Below are 19,039 nucleotides of genomic sequence, written 5' to 3' on the forward strand. Positions count from 1 at the left end.
CCTTGTGTGGAGCCTGAAAGAAGGGAATCAAAGGGCTTCTACCATTTCTTATAGGGATTTCTAGGACTGAATTAGGAATAGGGTTGCATCTCTCCAGCAGTAGGTGCTTTTTAAAAACAAAGCCCTTCTTTTGTCCCTCTAATGCCCTACCATACATTGTCCCTCCCTTCCCTCCGATGACACACAGCTTATTGCGTTCTGCATGTTAATAAAAGGCACTACACAGCACAAAGTAATTGCTCCAAAGCTCACCTCCAGCTTCAAATCTCCTTGCAGCAAAGCTGATCAGTCCTTGAAGCCTCTTCAGACCCATTCAGTCTGGCACACTGCATAAAGCAGTCTGAGGCATTAGCAAATTGCAGGGATATATCTCTGGTAAGCCCCAGAGAGCCCCCCACCAGGTAGGCAAACCAGCAATTTGCCAACTCCACAAGTCTTTTTATAGAGACCCTTTTAAACCTGGGATTCCAATTTTGCCTGGTACAGCTCAGCTTTTTCTATTTAAGCAATAAAATCTGTTTCGAGCCATTAATCATGAATAGGTGTCTGTAATGAGACCATGAAACCGAGCATCCCTGCCTCATTTGCAAAGATGTGATGACTTTAAATTAGGGCTTTGCCTTGGTGAACCCATAGCTGCAGGTTCACGTTCCTACTGCTGTGTGCAAGACAGCACTAGCAAGCTTGATACTTTCTACCACAAAGCTCACTGCTTTTCAGAAGTGAAGTAGCATTATGCTAAAACCATTCTAAAGTATTTCTGGAGCCCTCACGACACGTTATATTAATGTAAGAGATTAAGGGGATTTATTGTAGTAGTACCTAGCTCTGACGGTACTCAGCATTTTAAAACTACCAAACACACACATGCCAAGAAGCTTTTAACTCTTAACACCGCTGCCAGCAATGATAAAAAAGAACAAAGCATTTTGTACCTGCTAATGGTTTTGCTGCTAGTTACAGAAACCAGAACAAGCTGAATAAACTATGACATCAATGGCTCAGAACTATTACAGAATACTTCAGGCATCTTAAACTAACTGCATCCTTTTGTGATTTTTCTGTGCAAGTGACCGGTGGAGGCTCCCTCAGCTGCTCTTTGGTTAGTTCCTCAAAGCCTCACAGGTAACAAAAGGCCACACGGATTGGGAAGGTGGAGAGCAGCATTAAACATCTGGAGTGTGACCTCAAGGAAATGGCTTTTTGAGATTGCCTGACCAAACTGGATTGCAGTTACCTGAGTTATGAAGGTATTACAATGTGGAACAACCCAAGTATTACACTCATTTGTCACAATTTCAAAAGTGATACAATTGTCCTGTTTTTCTATCACAATCTGTTCTGACTCCCAGCACTTTCCATCTGCAGTTACCAGACTAATCTACACAGTACAGGTGTTCACAGCAGTCTTTCACGCTGAACTTCACACCACCTCCAAACAGGAGGTTCCTAGTGTCCCCACTGCATCTGGCAAGAAAAAGGGGCTTCAATTAGAAAAAAAGCACATAGATGTTCCTGACTAGCAAGCATCATCAGCACTGTGTGTCTGCCATCGCAATTTTAAGACCCTTAAGAGTGGAAATTCTAAAGAGAAAAAGTTCTAAGGAGAAAACAAGACCTTAGTGTGCAATTTAGCTAGCTGGCACAAGACTTGCTTGGCATGCAAGGCACAAGACATTCCTGCTCAGAGAAGATTTCACTTAAAGTACTGGGTTCCTCTCACTTCAGCCTCTCTAGAATAACTGTGCTACATCATCATCAGGCAGAGAGCTGCCTTCTTAGAAACAGCAGCTCTTTCCCTTCCAGAAAAGGCAGATGTGAGAGCCCATCCAGATCATTCATGCCCTGTTTTCAGTTTTTCTGTTTGTCTTCAGTCTTCCTGTTTGTCTGTGTTTGCCCTTCTGAAGCAACTCTTGTGTTGCCGTTTTCTCACTGCCTTGACGCAGTTCTCTGCAACTGCTTCTGCTAAAAAACATGTTAGGAGCTTCTCAGATCAGATGTAGCACACAAGAAAGTCTACTGCCTTCAACGTATTAAGCACAAGGCAGTCCAGTCATCTGGAGAGTAAAGATAAGCCTATGAATTAATTTCACAGAAGGCTATTTTGCCCTTTGACTTCAAAAGCGGCCGAAACATCCTTGAAGACATGGAAATAATCACTTGCATGGAAGAGTTAAAACTACATTGGCAGTCAATGGTCAATCCTATCTTTTTGACTGTGCTGCATCTTTCTATTCCTTAAAGAACCTGCAGGCAGGAACCGAACATGTTGAGAGGGAGCACACACAAAACCACCAACTAACACTGAAGTCAGGTTTAACAAATTAGCAAGTGAGGGAAGATGTCAGTAACTGGCTAAGACACTTCCTGTTTCATAGTGAGGAAGTACAGCAAGGTCAGAAAAGCTAACAACTCAGTAGGATTATGAGTTTGCTTTGGCAGGTAGATGCTTTGCAGAATGATACTGGCAAGGATCACATGGTGTTGATAAACTGAGGTGGCTCATCCTCAAATCCCTGCCATTTGCTTGCCACTGGGAATCTCCTATTCTTTGCTTGAGAGAATGTGGAAAGAAAAAGGTCTCTTCCCAGTATTTCTGATCTGAATGCCAGATAAACCCCCCAACAGTCAGCAAAGCAGTGCCATGAAGTCTTGCAAATATACCCGCCTAGATTTGTATATTCAAACGGTGGTTCCTGTAGATGTTCAGTGCTGAAGATGTACAGTGGTATTGACAGTCTACCCTTAAAACAATTACACGTCCATCATTTTCAAGGGCCTCAGTGTGTAATAATGTTAACATTAATGCTTATAAATAAAAAACAAGAAAGCACTGAAATGACAGACTGAGAATGGTAATAAATGGACATTAGTGATTACCAAGGTAATAAAGCCTTCAGTAGGATATAGGAAACGAAAAAGAAGCAAATCTCTTTCAGCTGATTCCCTAGGAACTTTTAAGGATGTTAAAAATAAAGAAAAAATAATTTAAAAAAATCATCTAACACGTGAACAAGTTGCCAGAACAGTCAGGGAGCAGCACAGTAAGTTTGACACAGGCTCAAATAAGAGTCTGCAAGCTGATTAGGTTAAAGTGAATTGGAAGCAACTCAGCAGCTGGATTTCCCTGGGAGATATGCCACACCAGAAAGCCATGCCTTCCTGATTAATAGGAGATTACCAGATAGCCACATGAGAATCTGGCTAAAAGCTAGTATCTGGGAAGGAAATCTTCATTAGAAGAAAAGTCTGATCCTCAAAATTGTAAATTGTTCCCAGTAAAGAAATACCAGTCTCCTGAAACTACTGAAAATTCTCTCTGAAAGGAGAGAACGACCAGTCCCAAGTGTAGTATCTGTGTGTGGATACACGAGTTAAACGTCAGCATTAAATACTTCAATATGGTACACCAAGCTATAAAGGAGGGTGGATTTTGTGCTGAAAATACTTACGGATAGAAGAGAGAAGGGAAATTAAGTGAACACACATGTGAAAACAAAGGTACAGCTGGGATAAAAAAGAGAGACTGCAACACCCAAAAGGCAAGCCTTACCCTCAGCCCATACTGAAGAGTTAACACAAAATGCAAATAACAAATTCCATTACCTTACAAAAGCCAGACCCTGGCCTTAATCTTGGCCATCTACCATTACCTCTCATGTACCTACCACGTGAGACAGCTGCTGACAGGGGGGAACCACAGTCCAACACAGCCTTGAGCTCACTGGCTAATTGAAAGTGGAGGCAAGAATTCTCCATCCCTCTCCTCCTTGAGCAGTAAATTGCAGAGCACCGAGCGAACAACCTCACTGAGACCACAAAGTCCCTCACCATGCTGACATCTCTGTTATTTCTCTGCAGTTCACCAGGGCCTATTACTGCTTTGCTTTGTTTGATGTTCTCCCTATGTTGAGAGAAAGCATGAAGGAAGAAAAGAAAAAAGAGAAATCTAACTTTCAACTTCCTAATCATCTTGCTCAAAACGCTCCATGCATCAGCACTGATTTCATTATCTGCCCGCTGCTACAGATTTTATTTAAAGAATAACACACAAGGAAGAAAGGATTTACCTGACCTCCCTGAACTGTTGGGGGATGAGTACTAGACAGACAGCAAAAACCTTGTTTCCTTTCTCAGACTAACCCAAAGACTATGCAAGATTCCCCCTCTATCCAAACCTCTGGTTTTAAATAGGGTTTTAAAGGCCTTTTTTTAAGGGCCTGGGTTGATGCAATCAGTGACTCACCAATGAATGAGGACTAATAACATGAACCATCACAAAGCATAGCTGTGGGTACAGTGACTCTCGGAGGCAGAACAATACAGAAAAACTGAGTAAATTTAAACCAGTGTTCTTCTATCCAGCAATATCAAGAAGAGAATAAAACGCAGTAGGGTCCACATTTTTTTCCTCACTACATTCAACCTAAGACTTTGGAGTGTGACATATTACAGATCAAGTAGGATGATGAATGAAACTGTCAGTGAGAAGCCTGGGAAGGATCATTGAGTAAAATGGGATCAACAAGTAAACATACCATGGACAGAAAAAGAAACAAATTTCAGAGCAAGATACAGTCAGGATCTTTTAAGAGACACAAGAACAGGATTGCATCCAGTGGAAGAAGCAATCCAAGGTGACTTAAGTGAGGTCTGTCCTTGACTGTGCACACAATTTCTTCTCTGGCAGGTCCAGAAGTGTTGAAGCAGCTGCTTCTGGGGTGATGCCCCCAGCTCTGTATTTTGTCCACCATAGGCTCCTGCAGAGTCATTTATCTCTCTAAGAGTGAGGAACATATAATCCTGGTATTTTAGTTTGGGAAACAGGCCATCTCATCTCTTCCTGAGACCACGCACAGTAGCCTATTTTCAAAAAGCCATGTTTACACATTTATGCAATACAAGCAGGACATAAAGAAAACAAAGCACGCCAAATTAAGGAATGGAAACCTAAACCTATCACCCTCTTTATTTAAAACCTTCTCTCTTCAAAATCTGAAACAACTGATTCAATTACTGTAGAAAATTCTACCATTACCTGAGTTCCAGTTCCCTAATATCACAGATAGTGAAGATATGCTCAACAGTTCTCCAATAACTAAATTCATTGCCAGAAACTTCCTGCCCCATTCTAAACAGCAGTATCTTCAGTCTCCAACCACACCTGTTGACAACGCTGCACATTTTCATCATTCATACACATCCTTCTGCATTTGCTGGACCAATACGTCTGCATGCGGTGGTAAAATTGGCTAAAGCAAGCCTTGTTTCTCTTCCTCTTGCCCACATCTGAACAAGGAACACAAGAGTCCCACCTTTGCTCCTCATACTGCTGCCATATCATCAGTCCCAGTGAGCTCAGCGTACTCCTAAATGCCTGTATTCCAGAGGTCAACATGAAAAAAGGTCATTGCACGCCTGGCTTACCTGATCCTCAGAGAGTTGGGATATGTGATTCACCGCAGCGTAAGACTCTATCTTCGGGTTGAAGTGATTGATGATGGCTCTGAAACAAAGAAGGAAAATTTTCAGAGGTCTCAGGAACAGCTTAGGGATGTAGCAGAAATTCCCCACCAGCCTGAGTCAGTGCATGTGGAGCCACAGTCCTGCAAGGAGTCGTTCATCCCTCATTACGTTGTATTGCGTGCTCTGCTGAAGGCACATTCCCTGCTAAGAGACCAGTGTAGATGCAGTCACAAGCTTGAAACTGCAAGTGCAGGCACTGTCCTATGCGCAGTTGCATTTGTCCCAGCAGACACGGGGCTGCGCTCACCACTCTGGCAGAGGAAATTGCTGCCTTGCTGGGAACAGGCTGCAAATTGCTCAGTGTTCCAGTGAAGACACAGCAAACCTAGCCATCGCTGCCCCATCCTGCTCAGGACCTGCATCTCCTCATCTCTTCCAAAATTGTTACCACACAACATTTTGCTCTATGGAACTCTGTTGCCTAGTGTGTTGAAGCTGACAGTTTATTACTTTGGGTCTCCACTACATTTAAAATGTTGTAGGTGGCTCTTACTCGTAGTCATCCATCACTGCCACCACTACTTTGACTTCTTCCCATAATAACTTTAGTCCTCAGCCCTAATTTAGATGGTTAGAGATAGCTTATGTCAGTATCCCGAACACAACAGCAGGAATACTCATCACTCCTACTTCTCTGCTCCGTTTCTCTCACTGTCTGCAACATATCCCCCCCTTCCCTCCTAGGCAGATCTAGAGGCAGGCATGAGAAACCTAAAATTGAAAGTAAAAACATAATTTGGAAAAAAAAAACCAACCAAAAATCAAGCTGCAGCTGGAATATTTCCTCAGCTTCTCCTCTGCTTGTCAGCTGCAGCTGAGAAGATGCATGGCAAGACAGTAAGGTCTCCCTGGGCTAGAGCTGCAACTGGTCCAGTTGGGATATTACTCATGAGACTCACTGCTGAGGTAAATGCTTTTTGTGGGAACAGCCCATGTCAGTGCTTGGCACAGATGCAAGCTGACTGTGCCTGGAGAACACTTGCTTGGCCAAATTACACCACAGCAGCAGTCAGGGCTTTCACTCTCATATTCATCAGTATGAAAATTCACTCCAGCTCCCTCTGTTGCACTCTAATGGGTTCCCTCCTCCCCACACCTACCCCTGCAGAAGGGCTTTCAGCTGCTTTCTCCAGACCTCAGCACAGCTAAGAGCTGGTGCCCTAATCCTGGAATAGATGATATTCAGCTGTGCCAATCAGAGCCACAGGAAAGAAAACCTGCTTGGAAGCAACCTCACTTCTTTAAATACACAGATAAAGGAAAACAGCGTGGAAGCGGTGGGGAGTGAGATAGAGAAAAAAGCCCAAACAGAATCTGCAGATTCACTGTAACGTTTCCAGCCCCACACCTCATCAACACACCAGATGAAGCCCATGCATAGAGGCAGCCACTCCAGCGCCTGCTCCTACAGCATCCGTAGGTACTTAGCACGGGGGGGCTTCTGCAGGCTCGCCAGCCTTGACAGTTAAATCAGCACAGCAAATACAGCAGAGTCGCTGCCAGGCCACCCCTACCCCTCAGGAGGAGTGCAAGCAGGCAGGTAGAGACACGTCCAGGCCCTCCCCACTTCAATCCAACTGGAGAAGCAGCTCCTGTGAGTCACAATCACACTCCCCATTACCCAGCCTCTCGAACACTGTGGCTTTCAAGTCGCATGTTTCATGCCTGGCTGGAGTCATATTTACACTCCTACAGGACACACTACAAGCTATTAAAAGAAAAGGGAACACAGGCCTACAACAACTTAACTTCTGGCTTAACAGAAGGTTTGGCAGCTCGGAGGGGTTCAGTGCACTCGCGTGGTTCCAACATTTACCAGGGAACAGATTTAGCATTCATTTGTATCCACTGCTGTGAAGCACTTCAACATGGGCCGCCTGCTCACAAGTCCCTGCTCGGATCTGAGCTAGTGGAGCGGCACCTGCAATTGCAGCTGGGATTCACCCAGGGAAAGCAAAACCAGCAACCAGCTGCCACTGCAGTAAGAATCAACAGACATTAATAGAAAGAAATCAAGTCTCCCTCCTCATTTCCCTAGAGGTCAATGGGCAATTCCTCAGTGTCTAGAGGAAGAAGTTCAGCCGTTTAATTTGTTTCAAGAGCTCTTTCACTATGAGGAATTCCTTCCCAACCTGATTTTCTGCAGAGGTGTTTCCCCAAACCTGCAGGCAGCTGGGTCAGAGGAATATGAAGAGCTTGGATTCAGTCCTAGCTCTGTGTCACCAGGTTCTTACTGCCCAGTATACGCTACCAAGGCCAGGCTCTGCACATGGTACAGCTCCTCCTCACACACCTGCTACAAGAAATTCCATTGCTACCCAGCCCAAAGCTGCTGCACAACAGCAGCATCTTTCTGCATCAACCACTCCGATACACCTCTGCTATTCTTCCATCTCTTAAAAATTCATTTTGTCCCCAGAGCATACTTTTAGGCAACTGGGCTACTGAGTAACAGCTAGAATTTCACTTCGCAAAGCTGCCACTCCACGGGCATTTGGTGTTGGAGACAAAAGGGGACTGGAGGTTGCAAAGTCTCCCCCTTATGGACAATAGAACAGCAGCTTTGCCATTGCTAGTTCACACACTAGCGTATAATGGCTGAGCCCTGGCAATGTTTTATTTTACACTGTGATTGCCTTGACTATTGCGATATCAGCCAGTACCTTTGGGGAGGGTGGAGGGAACACTTAAAGTGCTTGGGAAAGATTTGTGATGTGCTGTGCTGTACTGAGATCTTCATATCGATCATGAAGAGAAAAAAAAAAAAAGAAAATAAACCCCTCGCATTTGGTATTCATGATGCACCAGCATCTTCAACACATTTCTAAATCAAAGAAACAGTGAAGTGTTAACTGAATGACAAAACACTGCAGGTCCCCACTGGCCTCTGGCAGTGTGCACACTTAGGTATTTCCACACCACAGAGTCCCTCAGTGGGGCTGGCTGCCATTTGTCACACACATTTCAAAGCGCTTTTGGGACACAGTTCTCTAGGGACCGAGAGGTGTCTGGAGAGATGTCACTTCAACAACACTGCCTCCTCTGACAGATCCACAGCTCGGCAGTCAACTGGTGAGAGGAGACTGTCACTGGGCAAGGGAAGGATGCTGAACAGGCAGAAGGTGAAACAATGGTTTGGGAATTAAAAAACTTGCTTCCAGTGGCTTGTCTCAAGCTTAATGCTTAGTGCTCTAAGGCAGCCCATAAGCGATCTCCACATTCTTTATTCCATGATCTCCCAGTGAAAGTCATGCACGCACTAGCCATGCCAGTGCTCTTGGAAAAACACACATCTCCCATCACCTCTTAATGCAACTCTTCAGACAGTAAGCTACCTAGACACCATGATGCCAGAAGCCAGGTAAAGACACATAGAAATGAACCTGTATTTTCCTTAGGGTGAACAACCTCAGACACTCACATTTATGCATGCCTGCATTTATTGCCTATTTATTAATTTATTTGGGAAGGGAATGATTGGAGGAAAAATGTAAAGTGCTCCATCTAAGCAGGAACCTAAGTGCCAATGAATCGTTTATTTGTACTAGCTGTATTAATCATGTTATTAGACAATAAAAGCAGGTCCCACTGTAACAGGTATTGCACAAATACAGAGTGGTAGAATGCCTCTGTCTCACTGAGCCAGCAATCTCAAATGCAAGAGAACAGGGAAAGCTCAGAAAGGTGCAGTGGCAACAGAAAACCTAAGAGTCTTTTTAGTTACTGGGGGTCATGAAAAACTTCACTTAAGAGACACACCAAGGACAAAAAAAAAACACAGAAAGAGAACACTGATAGGAGCAATACAGAGATGGAAGGGGGGCAGGAAAGGAGACATAAGGGCAGACAGGATCAAGAAAAACAGAAGCAAAAAGACTACAGGACAGAGATAATCGGAGCAACAGCAAGTGATCCTAGGGCAGTCTGTCCTCTGCAAGCTGGAAAGCTCTGGCTGGTGGAAAGTTTCTACTTTGGCTGGTTTTGAGCCTGCAACAATTGGCCAGTCCTGAAGTGACTGTTACTAGCCTTTTCTCCCTCAAAACCAGGGAGGAAGGTGGCTGGAAGCACAGGCTGGAAGGTGAGAAGCACGGGAATATCCATGTGGGCCCCGTTATTATAGGTATTTTGCCTCAAATGGGGACATTCCACTGCAGCTCTCACCTTGAGCTATGGTGAGAGAAGGTACGCCTGCAGGTGAGCTGCATTCCACCCCCTCACCACCTTCACTGCAGCAGGACTTACTTCTGCAGTGGTGGCAGTAGCATTCCGGGCAGTAAGTAACATTTAAAAATTGTTTCAAGAAAGCCTTTAAAAGCTGCCTAGAGTTACTCCGTGATAAACAGAAACAACTGGTGCTGCCCTTCAGAGTAGCTCCAAGTAAAAGAACTTCTGAAGATGCAGAGTCTGCTGACAGGAAAAGGCTCCTGTGAAAACCGATATGGCATGCATGGAAAGATATTTAATTGATTCCTTAATTTAATTTGCCACTAGTTGTAACATCTCATGTGAGAACCGAAACACTAATCAACCTCTCCCTTAATTCCTAACATCTCCCAGCCTATGTGCACCCACCGTGGCAAGGAACATCACTCTGTCCGTCTGAACCTTACAACAAGCTGGTCTGGGTCCAACGTGCAGGAAAAGCAAAATCGCTATGCTCAGGCAGATAGCACTTCTTCAGCACGTTTTCTCTGACCTCCAAACTCTCCTCATCAAGTTATTGCAGATGAGCTGTCTAATATTCGCTCTTGCTTGACAGCAGCTACATTTCCAGAGTCCCATAAGATAACACTGTCCTCTTGTCCTGAGCAGTGAAATTAAGCACTCTGGAGGTGCTGAAAGTAGGCTAAGGGAGAACGGAAAGGTTGGAAAGCTTATTATAGAGACAGGAATGCTGAACCATCATTGACTGCATGGACTTAGTCTTTGCACCTGCTTTACAGGTCCAGTATGCAGTCCCTGGCATAAAACATTCCTGTGGATACTCAAACATTTCTTGTACAATAAAAAGCAGCACCACAAGCTCACTTGTTCCTACATTCTCTTACAGCAGAACAGAAAAGAAACATTTGGCTGGTATTTACCTATTCACAGAAAACAGGGTGACTTTATACCCACTGCACACATTCACCTTCTCCACTGAACGCTGATGCCAACGCAGTGCACTGGGGAGCAACTCTGTCTCCATTGAGTAAAGCCGATGGCACGGCAAAGGCAGCCAGCTCACCTTCCCTCTGCAATAAAAACTGACAGGACCTGAGAGGAACAAATATTCCAGCACACACTAACCTTGTAGCACCACGATGAAGACTAGGAATGGAAGCAGGAAAGGGCATAGTTGTCTTTGATCACACTCCATTTCATGACTTTACTACAAAAGGGAGACCTGAGATACCATGGTTATTGTTCAGGAACAGGAAAAAGTAAGTGACCAGTTTCTGATTTGCTACACCAGTTCCCTCTCACATGCCTTAGCTTCTCCCTTTATAAAACGGGAATAAAAGCAATCATCTCCACAAAGTGTTTAAAACCAACAAGGTGAAAAAAGCTCAGTGTTTTACTATGTGATAAGCTGGAAACTGCCAAAGCACAAGACAGCAAGTAAACTACACATAATACAGAGACCAAAGCAAACACAAACTGCTTATCCTCTTCCCCCATTCATGCCATTGCAATCATGGTTGCTGCGGACCTGTGCAAAACTTCCAGCCATAAGGCAGCCTTCCTGCAGCAAGCTGTGTCTCAGCAAGCTGCTGTGTGGGGCAAGGATCCTGCTGGCATTGTTCTCTAACGCACTCCCGCCACTCTAGACAATAAAAGCCCATCTGTTTAGCTCCTGCAATTATTAGACTGAGTTATTCCATATGTACAGCCCCACCTGGCAGGAGGGGAAAGGGTTTAGATTATTTTAACACATGTCCACGAAGCATTGCTATGAACTACACAGACCTACCATACCTAAGTGGTGTCCATCAATTAAAAGCAGGCAAACCCCCTGGAATGGTGCACTAAATTCTTCCTTCTACTGTGGTTTAACTCCACTCTATTAAATTTCTTCTGCTCCTGCACTTTAACAAGTCCCGACATTAAGTTGAAAGCCCACAACTCACACAGGCAGGTGTTTTCAGACACAATAATAAACTGCGGGGAAGAATCCAAGACAAAAAAAAGGACATTTTAGTCCAAAGCACTTGCTTTACAGCTCACTGAAAATATCCAAGTCAGCACTGCTGCAATTTCACAGAAGAAATAAACCTGCTACACCTGTTCAACTCTGCCATACTGAAACCTATAGACAGGCTCCATGGTAAAGGGAGACACATGTGCTATTTATTTAATACAGAGGGGACAAAAAAGCACACATGTGCCAACTGAGCTTCTTGGAATTCCTGGCATTGTTTTACCAAACCATTCTGCAAGGGCAGCAGCAGCAGATGTGCTGCTTCCTGACCCACCATGCAGCTCTGCAGCGCATCTTTCCACTTCACTGTTTGCTGGATCTGAACCTGATATCATCGTGGCTTGCATGATATAGGGATTTTCTCTTCTTACAGTTCATGTCAATACATTTAAGTCAAGCAAACCAAATATCTCCCATCTTCTCAGCTCAACAACTTCTACGCATCTTCTTAACTAAAGAAGTCCTCATGGGTAAATAGTTACCTCCTTTGGGATAGCTGCACACCCTCAGGAGGAGTGCAACTCAGAGAATTGATCCATGTGCATATTTTCATGCAGCCAGAGCATCACTGGAATAATTCTTGTGAGACTCCCAGACAGACTCAAAGCTCAGTCGAAGTCAAGACGCACTTCCATTCCCTTCCAGAACAAGTAGGCATCAAAAACAATGGCACTGCTAGTTTAGCTGACATGAATGAGAAAGTAGATGATATTACCTATGTATCGGCAGTGAAAATATCTATTGATACTACCATGGATCTGTGTTCCCACTCTTTTGCTAATCTGTTCTTCTACAGCAAAGGCATATTAAGGAGTAAATTTCTCATCTTGATCATGTAATTTACTAGAGAGATTAAATGACACATTTCATACACATTTTATTGCTCCAAAACACCTGGCTGCTAGTGGCAAGAGTATGGTGAGAGCTTACTTTTACCAAAGTAAAAGCATTAAAATGCAAAGCCTCCACTACCTCTCAATTCCAGTGAGCAATAGTGAACTAATACCTGCTCACCTCCAACTACAAATTGCTGCAGTGTGACAGAATACAGAAATGTAAAGCCTGTCCTCTGGGCTTGGGCTGCTGGCCACTAAAACCTGCACGTCGGTCTAGCATGTTCCAGATGTGAGAGCCAACCACGATATACCAGCATGTGGGATTTTAGGCACAATGCCTCTGCTTCCACAGTTGCATTACTAATTTTGAAATTTCAACTGGCTTATAAAATGAGAAGACCTCCTTGAAAGTTCCTAAATGTATGCTTTCAGAAGGTTCCTACTGCCCAAGGAACCTGGTCCTGCCTCAATATCTGCACAGCTATATAATAAATAACATTGATATGGAAGTATATGTTTGAGCTAAACAACCTTTTCTGCAGCATACATTCCCCAGTCCTTTTATGTCATATATCTCATTTGACCAAAGTTCTTCAGATGCACCAAACAAGCAGTCAACATAGTCCACAGACCAAATAGTTTGGGATTCTTTTACTATCTAAGCATTCTTTGATGTAAACAGGACAAAACCCTCTAGTAGTCAGCTATTTTAGAGCAATGAAATGTGTCATACAAACACTGCCACAACACTAAGTGCAGCCCTCTAGTTACAACTGTCTTTACCTCCTGCATGTACAAGGCAACCCGTTCTCCAAACCAATTAACAAGGTATTAAGAAACAGCTAATCCTGAAGGTCAGAAAAAAACCCACAAAACAAATAAGGGGGAAAAAATACTTTGACAGTGGTTTACCTGACAGGTTTGCAGAGCCACCCCCTCTGATTAGGACCCGAAGTAAAGAATTTTGGCAAATATTTATTCTCTGCAACCACTCTAAGTGGGTCAGCATCTACCATTGCTTCATAACTCACATCACAAACCGCCAACCAATCCTCCTGAGACAAAAGACATTGCAAAACCTCAAACACGATCAAAAATTTGATTAAATTTTTAAAATGGCATTAAATATTTTAAATTATTTTGATTCCCATTAGTATCTTACTTAGTATGTTGTACTGGGATGTTTGAGGAAAGGAGAAAGTCTAGAGTACTGGATGCTGCACTTAGTGCAGAATCCACATGAGCTGCACACACCAAACATACCAAGCAGAGAGTGAAATTTAAAAAGTTTATAAACTATCCCACTGGGACCTTTTAAAGCTCTCTGAGAAAAACAATGAGTATGGCTGCTAGTCTAATTAACTTAGTGAACGCTTGCCATCAACCCTATTTTATGCAGAGTGTGTGGAAATGGCTCTTATTCCCCCACTTTGTCAGGTGCGAGCTGGCAGGTATTGCATGAGGCCCTGAACACCCTGTTAGCAGACTGTGGCAGCGAGGCAGAAACCTCCCTCTTCAGTCACATAACACAACCTTACTCTACTGCTGAGAGTAAAAACTGTGCCTGTGACAAAAGTCCCAGAGGGAAAGGAAAGCACTGAAGCATTCATTTGGATTGAGCGAGCAAAGGGTTAGAACAATACAATCAGTCCTGATGTATCACAAATCACATTAAGAGAGACGGAGGAAGGAACATTGGCTAAGCGAGAATCAACTACAGTCAAACCTACTTTGCAAAGGAAATGAAGTTGAGTCCCACAATGATATCTGATTAACTTAATTACATCAAGTGTCAGCGATGGCTGTACCTGCACAGCCATGTAAGTCTAAATAGAGTTCACAATCTGAACCTTTCAGACACTACAAGCTACCATGCAGACCAAAGCCCATTATTTACAGTCCAATCTGAAAATACAAGATGCTGCAAAGCTCACACTATTGTCTCATCAGATGGGTGCAAATAGGCATCACATTTGCTGAGAAATGCCTGATGAAAATGACTAAAGCAATGCCTTGCCTTCCAAAATCCAGGGCCAAGACTATAGCATGGCCTCTGGACTATCTGTTCATGCTGCTGAAGCATGGACACCCCGAACACACACTTCCCCCAGGTGAATACCATGTCCTCCAGAAAGGTATAATTACTCATCACTTGGGACAAGGTGAAGTTGATTTTCAGTGCCAAGGACAGCTGTGGAGGCAAACACCACTACAGCTCAATGAATGGCACTCTTGTTATATTTATTTCATGTCTAAAAGGCTGGAGGATCTGTAGTTGATAAACATTCTGTTTCATAAGACAGGGTGTCTGGTTTACAGACCATCAGAGAGCTTCACCACATCACAGACATCTCACTCATTTGCTCCAAGTATTTTAGGTGTACCCATTTTCTTTCCTACTTAATTCCTTTAACCAGACCTGCCTCCTTTAAAGCCAAACTCCATCCATCCCAATATCATAGAATCACTAGGTTGAAAAAATCTTTAGAGATCATCAAGCCCAACTGTACCTGTCCAATACTAAATTATATTACTAAGCATTTCATCTACCTGTGTTTTAAATACCTCTGGGGATGGTGACTCAACCACCTCCCCGGGCAGCCTCTGCCAGTGCCTGAGAACCCTTCCAGTGAAGATTTTTTTCCTAATGTCCAATCTGAACCTCCCCTGGCCCAGTTTGAGGCCACGATATCTGCAGATCTCACAGATCTACTTCTCAATATCTAAGGGACACTGATCAGATGCAAGTGATTTATTGCAGCTGAACAAGTAATCAGTGGCAACTTTTTAAATCCTTTGCTTACGCCACGGCTTTTCAGAATCACTTCAATAGTCTTGGGATGTTTTGGTTTTGGTATTTTTGTTTGGTTTTACAGTTTTGGTTTTGGGGTCTTTTTGTTCATTTGTTTTTTAATATTCATTTTACATATCCTTATCCTGCACCAAATTTCAGTTAGATCTTGACAAAAACCATTCAGCTGAACTGGCTGTTGAAGGACAAATCCAGCATGCTTTGGGGTGGCAGTTTCCCATGTCACATAGGGGATGAGAAAATTATTTTGTTTTCAAGCACTTACTGTCCCCTCTCACCTACCATCACACCTGCTGTTTACCATCATAACCAGCATTCACCTCTCCCTCAAAGCTTTGTGTTTGTATTATACACATTTATTTTTTCTGTTCTGTTCTTTGCAGGGGTGTTACTGAAAGCAAGGCCAGTGAAGTGCACTTTCTATTTCAAAAGCGAAGTATGGTTCTCCAGTCTAAGAAACAGTGGAGAAGCAACATTTCAAAGTTAATTGCTGATGGTTTCCTATCAAGCAAGTCAAAGAAAAAGGTCTACTCTTACAGCGCTCTTTAGAAGTTTTAAAGTGTTTTTCAAGGCTCTTAAGAAAACACAATGCAAAAAAAAGCCGCATGTTTTTTATCAGTTATATGCCACATAAAACAGGTGCCCCAGAGAATCTGCAGTAGTAAGGTGGCCTGGACTTCTCTCAATGAAAAGAGAACTAAAGGTTTGCCTCTGTTTTTCCCTTTGTAACAGCTAATAACTACACACTGGAGAGGTACATGGTTCTAGCAGGGCAGTAACTATGGACAGCACAAGCCAGTTTCTTTGTAAAGCTTAAGCTGCACAATTCTTCAGCAAGCACCACCAATTCAACCTTCCATACCTTGGGCCAACCTCCAAGTCGTGCAACCCAGACTGTGTTTTATAGCCTCCTTTCCTTTTCTTTTTTAAACACAAAGCATCCATGAACTCAGTTTTCACTGGCGAGGTTTGCTGACACTCAGCAGAGGAGGAAGACCACACAACTTCAAGATCTCAGCAACCAAAGCTGGGGCCACATTAAAAACCATTACCCATAACCAAATGAAAATGCAGGAAAAAACAAGCCAACCTGACGTAAGAGCCAAATGGGCTCTATTTGCAAAGTAACTAATACCAAGAAAGAAGTCGCCACACTTGGTTGCATTAATTCCTATAAACTCTATGTGATTCAGAACTGCTCTAGCAAACACCAAAACATTCTAAGCACTAAGAGGCGGCTGAAATCTTGAATTCTTATTTTACTGGTACACTTCCATTGGTGAAAATGCAGTACCTATTACTTGTATTAAGATACTTGATTTTTCCTCAGTTCCTTTTAGCTCTTCCATTCAAAAGACTGACAGCAACACTTCTTGCATGGTGCACTCACTGCAGCAGGCTGGCTCCTGTTACTGTTTCACCTCACCACTCCGCACGCAAAGGGCCAGGATCTTTTCCCTGATGCTGCCTGTGAACCATATCATAACAATATCATCTCAGCATTGGAAATGTTTGCAGTAATGGTGCTGCCATATACTAGGAAGGGAAAGCTGCTCAATTTAAGCATTTTTGGAAATACAGAGGAACAGGCTTCTCTAAGAAAAGAGGCATTCAGCACATGTATGCTATGACACAGTTTAAACCTGCCAATAATTACTGCACCTTCCTATGAGTGACACTGCAGATTCCCCCACATTTAAAGAGGAAAAAACATTTGCATGGCTTCTATTACCTTGGCTAGCATTCGTTCTCAGTGTTTGCATAATTACTTACTATTGATAGGCACACACTTAATTTCCAACAATTTAACCCAGAGCAAACATTGCTCTAGCCTAACTGATACAGCATTTATTGCCAGGTAAAATGCCGAAAAAATCTTGCTCCAAAAATACCAGTCAAACTTGCAGCAGAAACCTGTTAGTGCAACACAAAGCCATCAGGCTGCTCACTGTTCCCCTACCAAACCCCATTTTCCCTTCACCCACGCTGCACTTGTTTAAGTCATCATTTTCTTGACTATATTTAAAATGCATTGTTTGCCATCAGCTCTCCAGTGCTGCGTAAGTTAGCTTGCATGGCAAAATTTCCTTGTCTGCTGCAAGACTCCTAAAGGAATTAAAACATGCAAATCATTAGAGAACTTTGATTAGTATTTTAAAGAACAGGTCAGATGATTACAGACCCCATTCAGTATCAAAGAGATTAATTGCAGCTTTAACAGCCAACATGTGCTAGCTGAGCAAAACAGCAAAAGTGATATGGGCTGTGGCATTTGATGCTAATGAGCAACGACACTTATCAGTTTGAAAGAGCCAAGCCTTGGCAACATGCTTACTATACGAAAATGAGAAAACTGCATAAATCTCTCCATTAAAAAAAAAAAAAAAACAAAAAAAAACCACAAAAAGCAAAAGACGGAAAAAAAATAGAAACCTGAATGCTATCTAAAGGGCAGAAATATATTCAGCTTCACTAACAAGCCACGTTGTGATACACAACAAGAAAGAACCAAGTTGAAGATCCCTTTCTTATAAAGGAAATCAAATTTAGAAGTCTGGCTTTGTTTCAAATTCCACGTGAAACTGTATAATCTTTAACCTCTCCATTAAAATTTCATATTTATCCTTAATTTGAATTGAGCAACGATTTTGGATAAAATTCAAGATTTGGGAGAAAGATTGTGATAAATCAAACTTCCATGTTGAAAGCATCCAACTACTAAAAAATTGAGATGAGGAATATTTCAAAATAACAATTGGCAAGTATTGAGAAGTGTTTCGATTTCAGCCTTCCACTGGAAAATGGCCACATCCAAGTTCTTTCCAAGCTACCTCTAAAATAAACCCACTGGCTCCAGCACAGAGTATTTTGCTGCCCAGTGCACGTATACACACAGCAGACCCGTTACACACTCAGGACTGTTTGCCTCCCTTTTCCAGGAGAGAGCTCTTGTCACAGAGCAGGATGCTCAGCTCAAGATCTACAGATCTCTAAGCCTCCAAGTGCTGCATCTCTGCACTTGGAGGAGACATACAACTGCTCTGTACGAAAAAGTGACTGCAGGACACACGCGGCCATAGGAGGCCAGAGGAACAGACAGCAGGAACAAGTTTGGGGCACATTTCACTAGGCTGGCAGGTCTGTTCATTGCTCAGCACGTTCAGGATTCAGCCGTGATGTGAGCCAATGCACTTTCCCTGGGAGATACACTTTACCTTTATTTCCCACAATTCTCAGAAAGCCTGAAAAAAAATAATATTCAGATGACTTCTAAGGCTTCATTCTGTGTAAGTGAGAGCCAGCAGAGAAACAAAGAATCCCTCCCCAAGCAAGTGGCCCAGGAGAGCAGGAGCAAACAAGAACACTTCTCTTCTTGACTAGCAATTGGCAAACCTGAGTGTCAACAAACTGTAATGACTTACTGTCCCTGAGCACCTCGCTACAGATTCTCTGCAGTTACATGTTAGGGCAGTTAAAAAGCAATCATACCATCACTTCCAAGAGGTTTTAGCCATTTCACGGAAACTGCAGTCAGAGTTTGCTGCTAAAGGTCGCGTTCTGTTCCAGCTCTAGCAGGAGTTCAGATTCACCAGAGCGCATGCACTCCACTGGGACAGAGTTTGGCACAGTTTACTTTCCCCTGATGGTGGGCACTGTTAAAATCCAGTTCCTGCCCTACCTTAA

General features: G+C 43.2%; 1 protein-coding gene across 1 annotated transcript in view; it reads right to left on the reverse strand.

Moving 5' to 3' along the window:
• The window catches only part of ARMH3 (armadillo like helical domain containing 3), a 129,779-nt gene that overhangs the window by 28,643 nt on the left and 82,097 nt on the right, over positions 1 to 19,039 (reverse strand). Inside the window, exon 24 of the mRNA XM_054071028.1 lies at positions 5,428 to 5,506. Within this exon, the coding sequence (XP_053927003.1) occupies positions 5,428 to 5,506 (79 nt within the window). The remainder of the gene's footprint in view (positions 1 to 5,427; positions 5,507 to 19,039) is intronic.

Source organism: Cuculus canorus, chromosome 7 (assembly GCF_017976375.1).
Source record: "Cuculus canorus isolate bCucCan1 chromosome 7, bCucCan1.pri, whole genome shotgun sequence".
Lineage (NCBI taxonomy): Eukaryota > Metazoa > Chordata > Aves > Cuculiformes > Cuculidae > Cuculus > Cuculus canorus.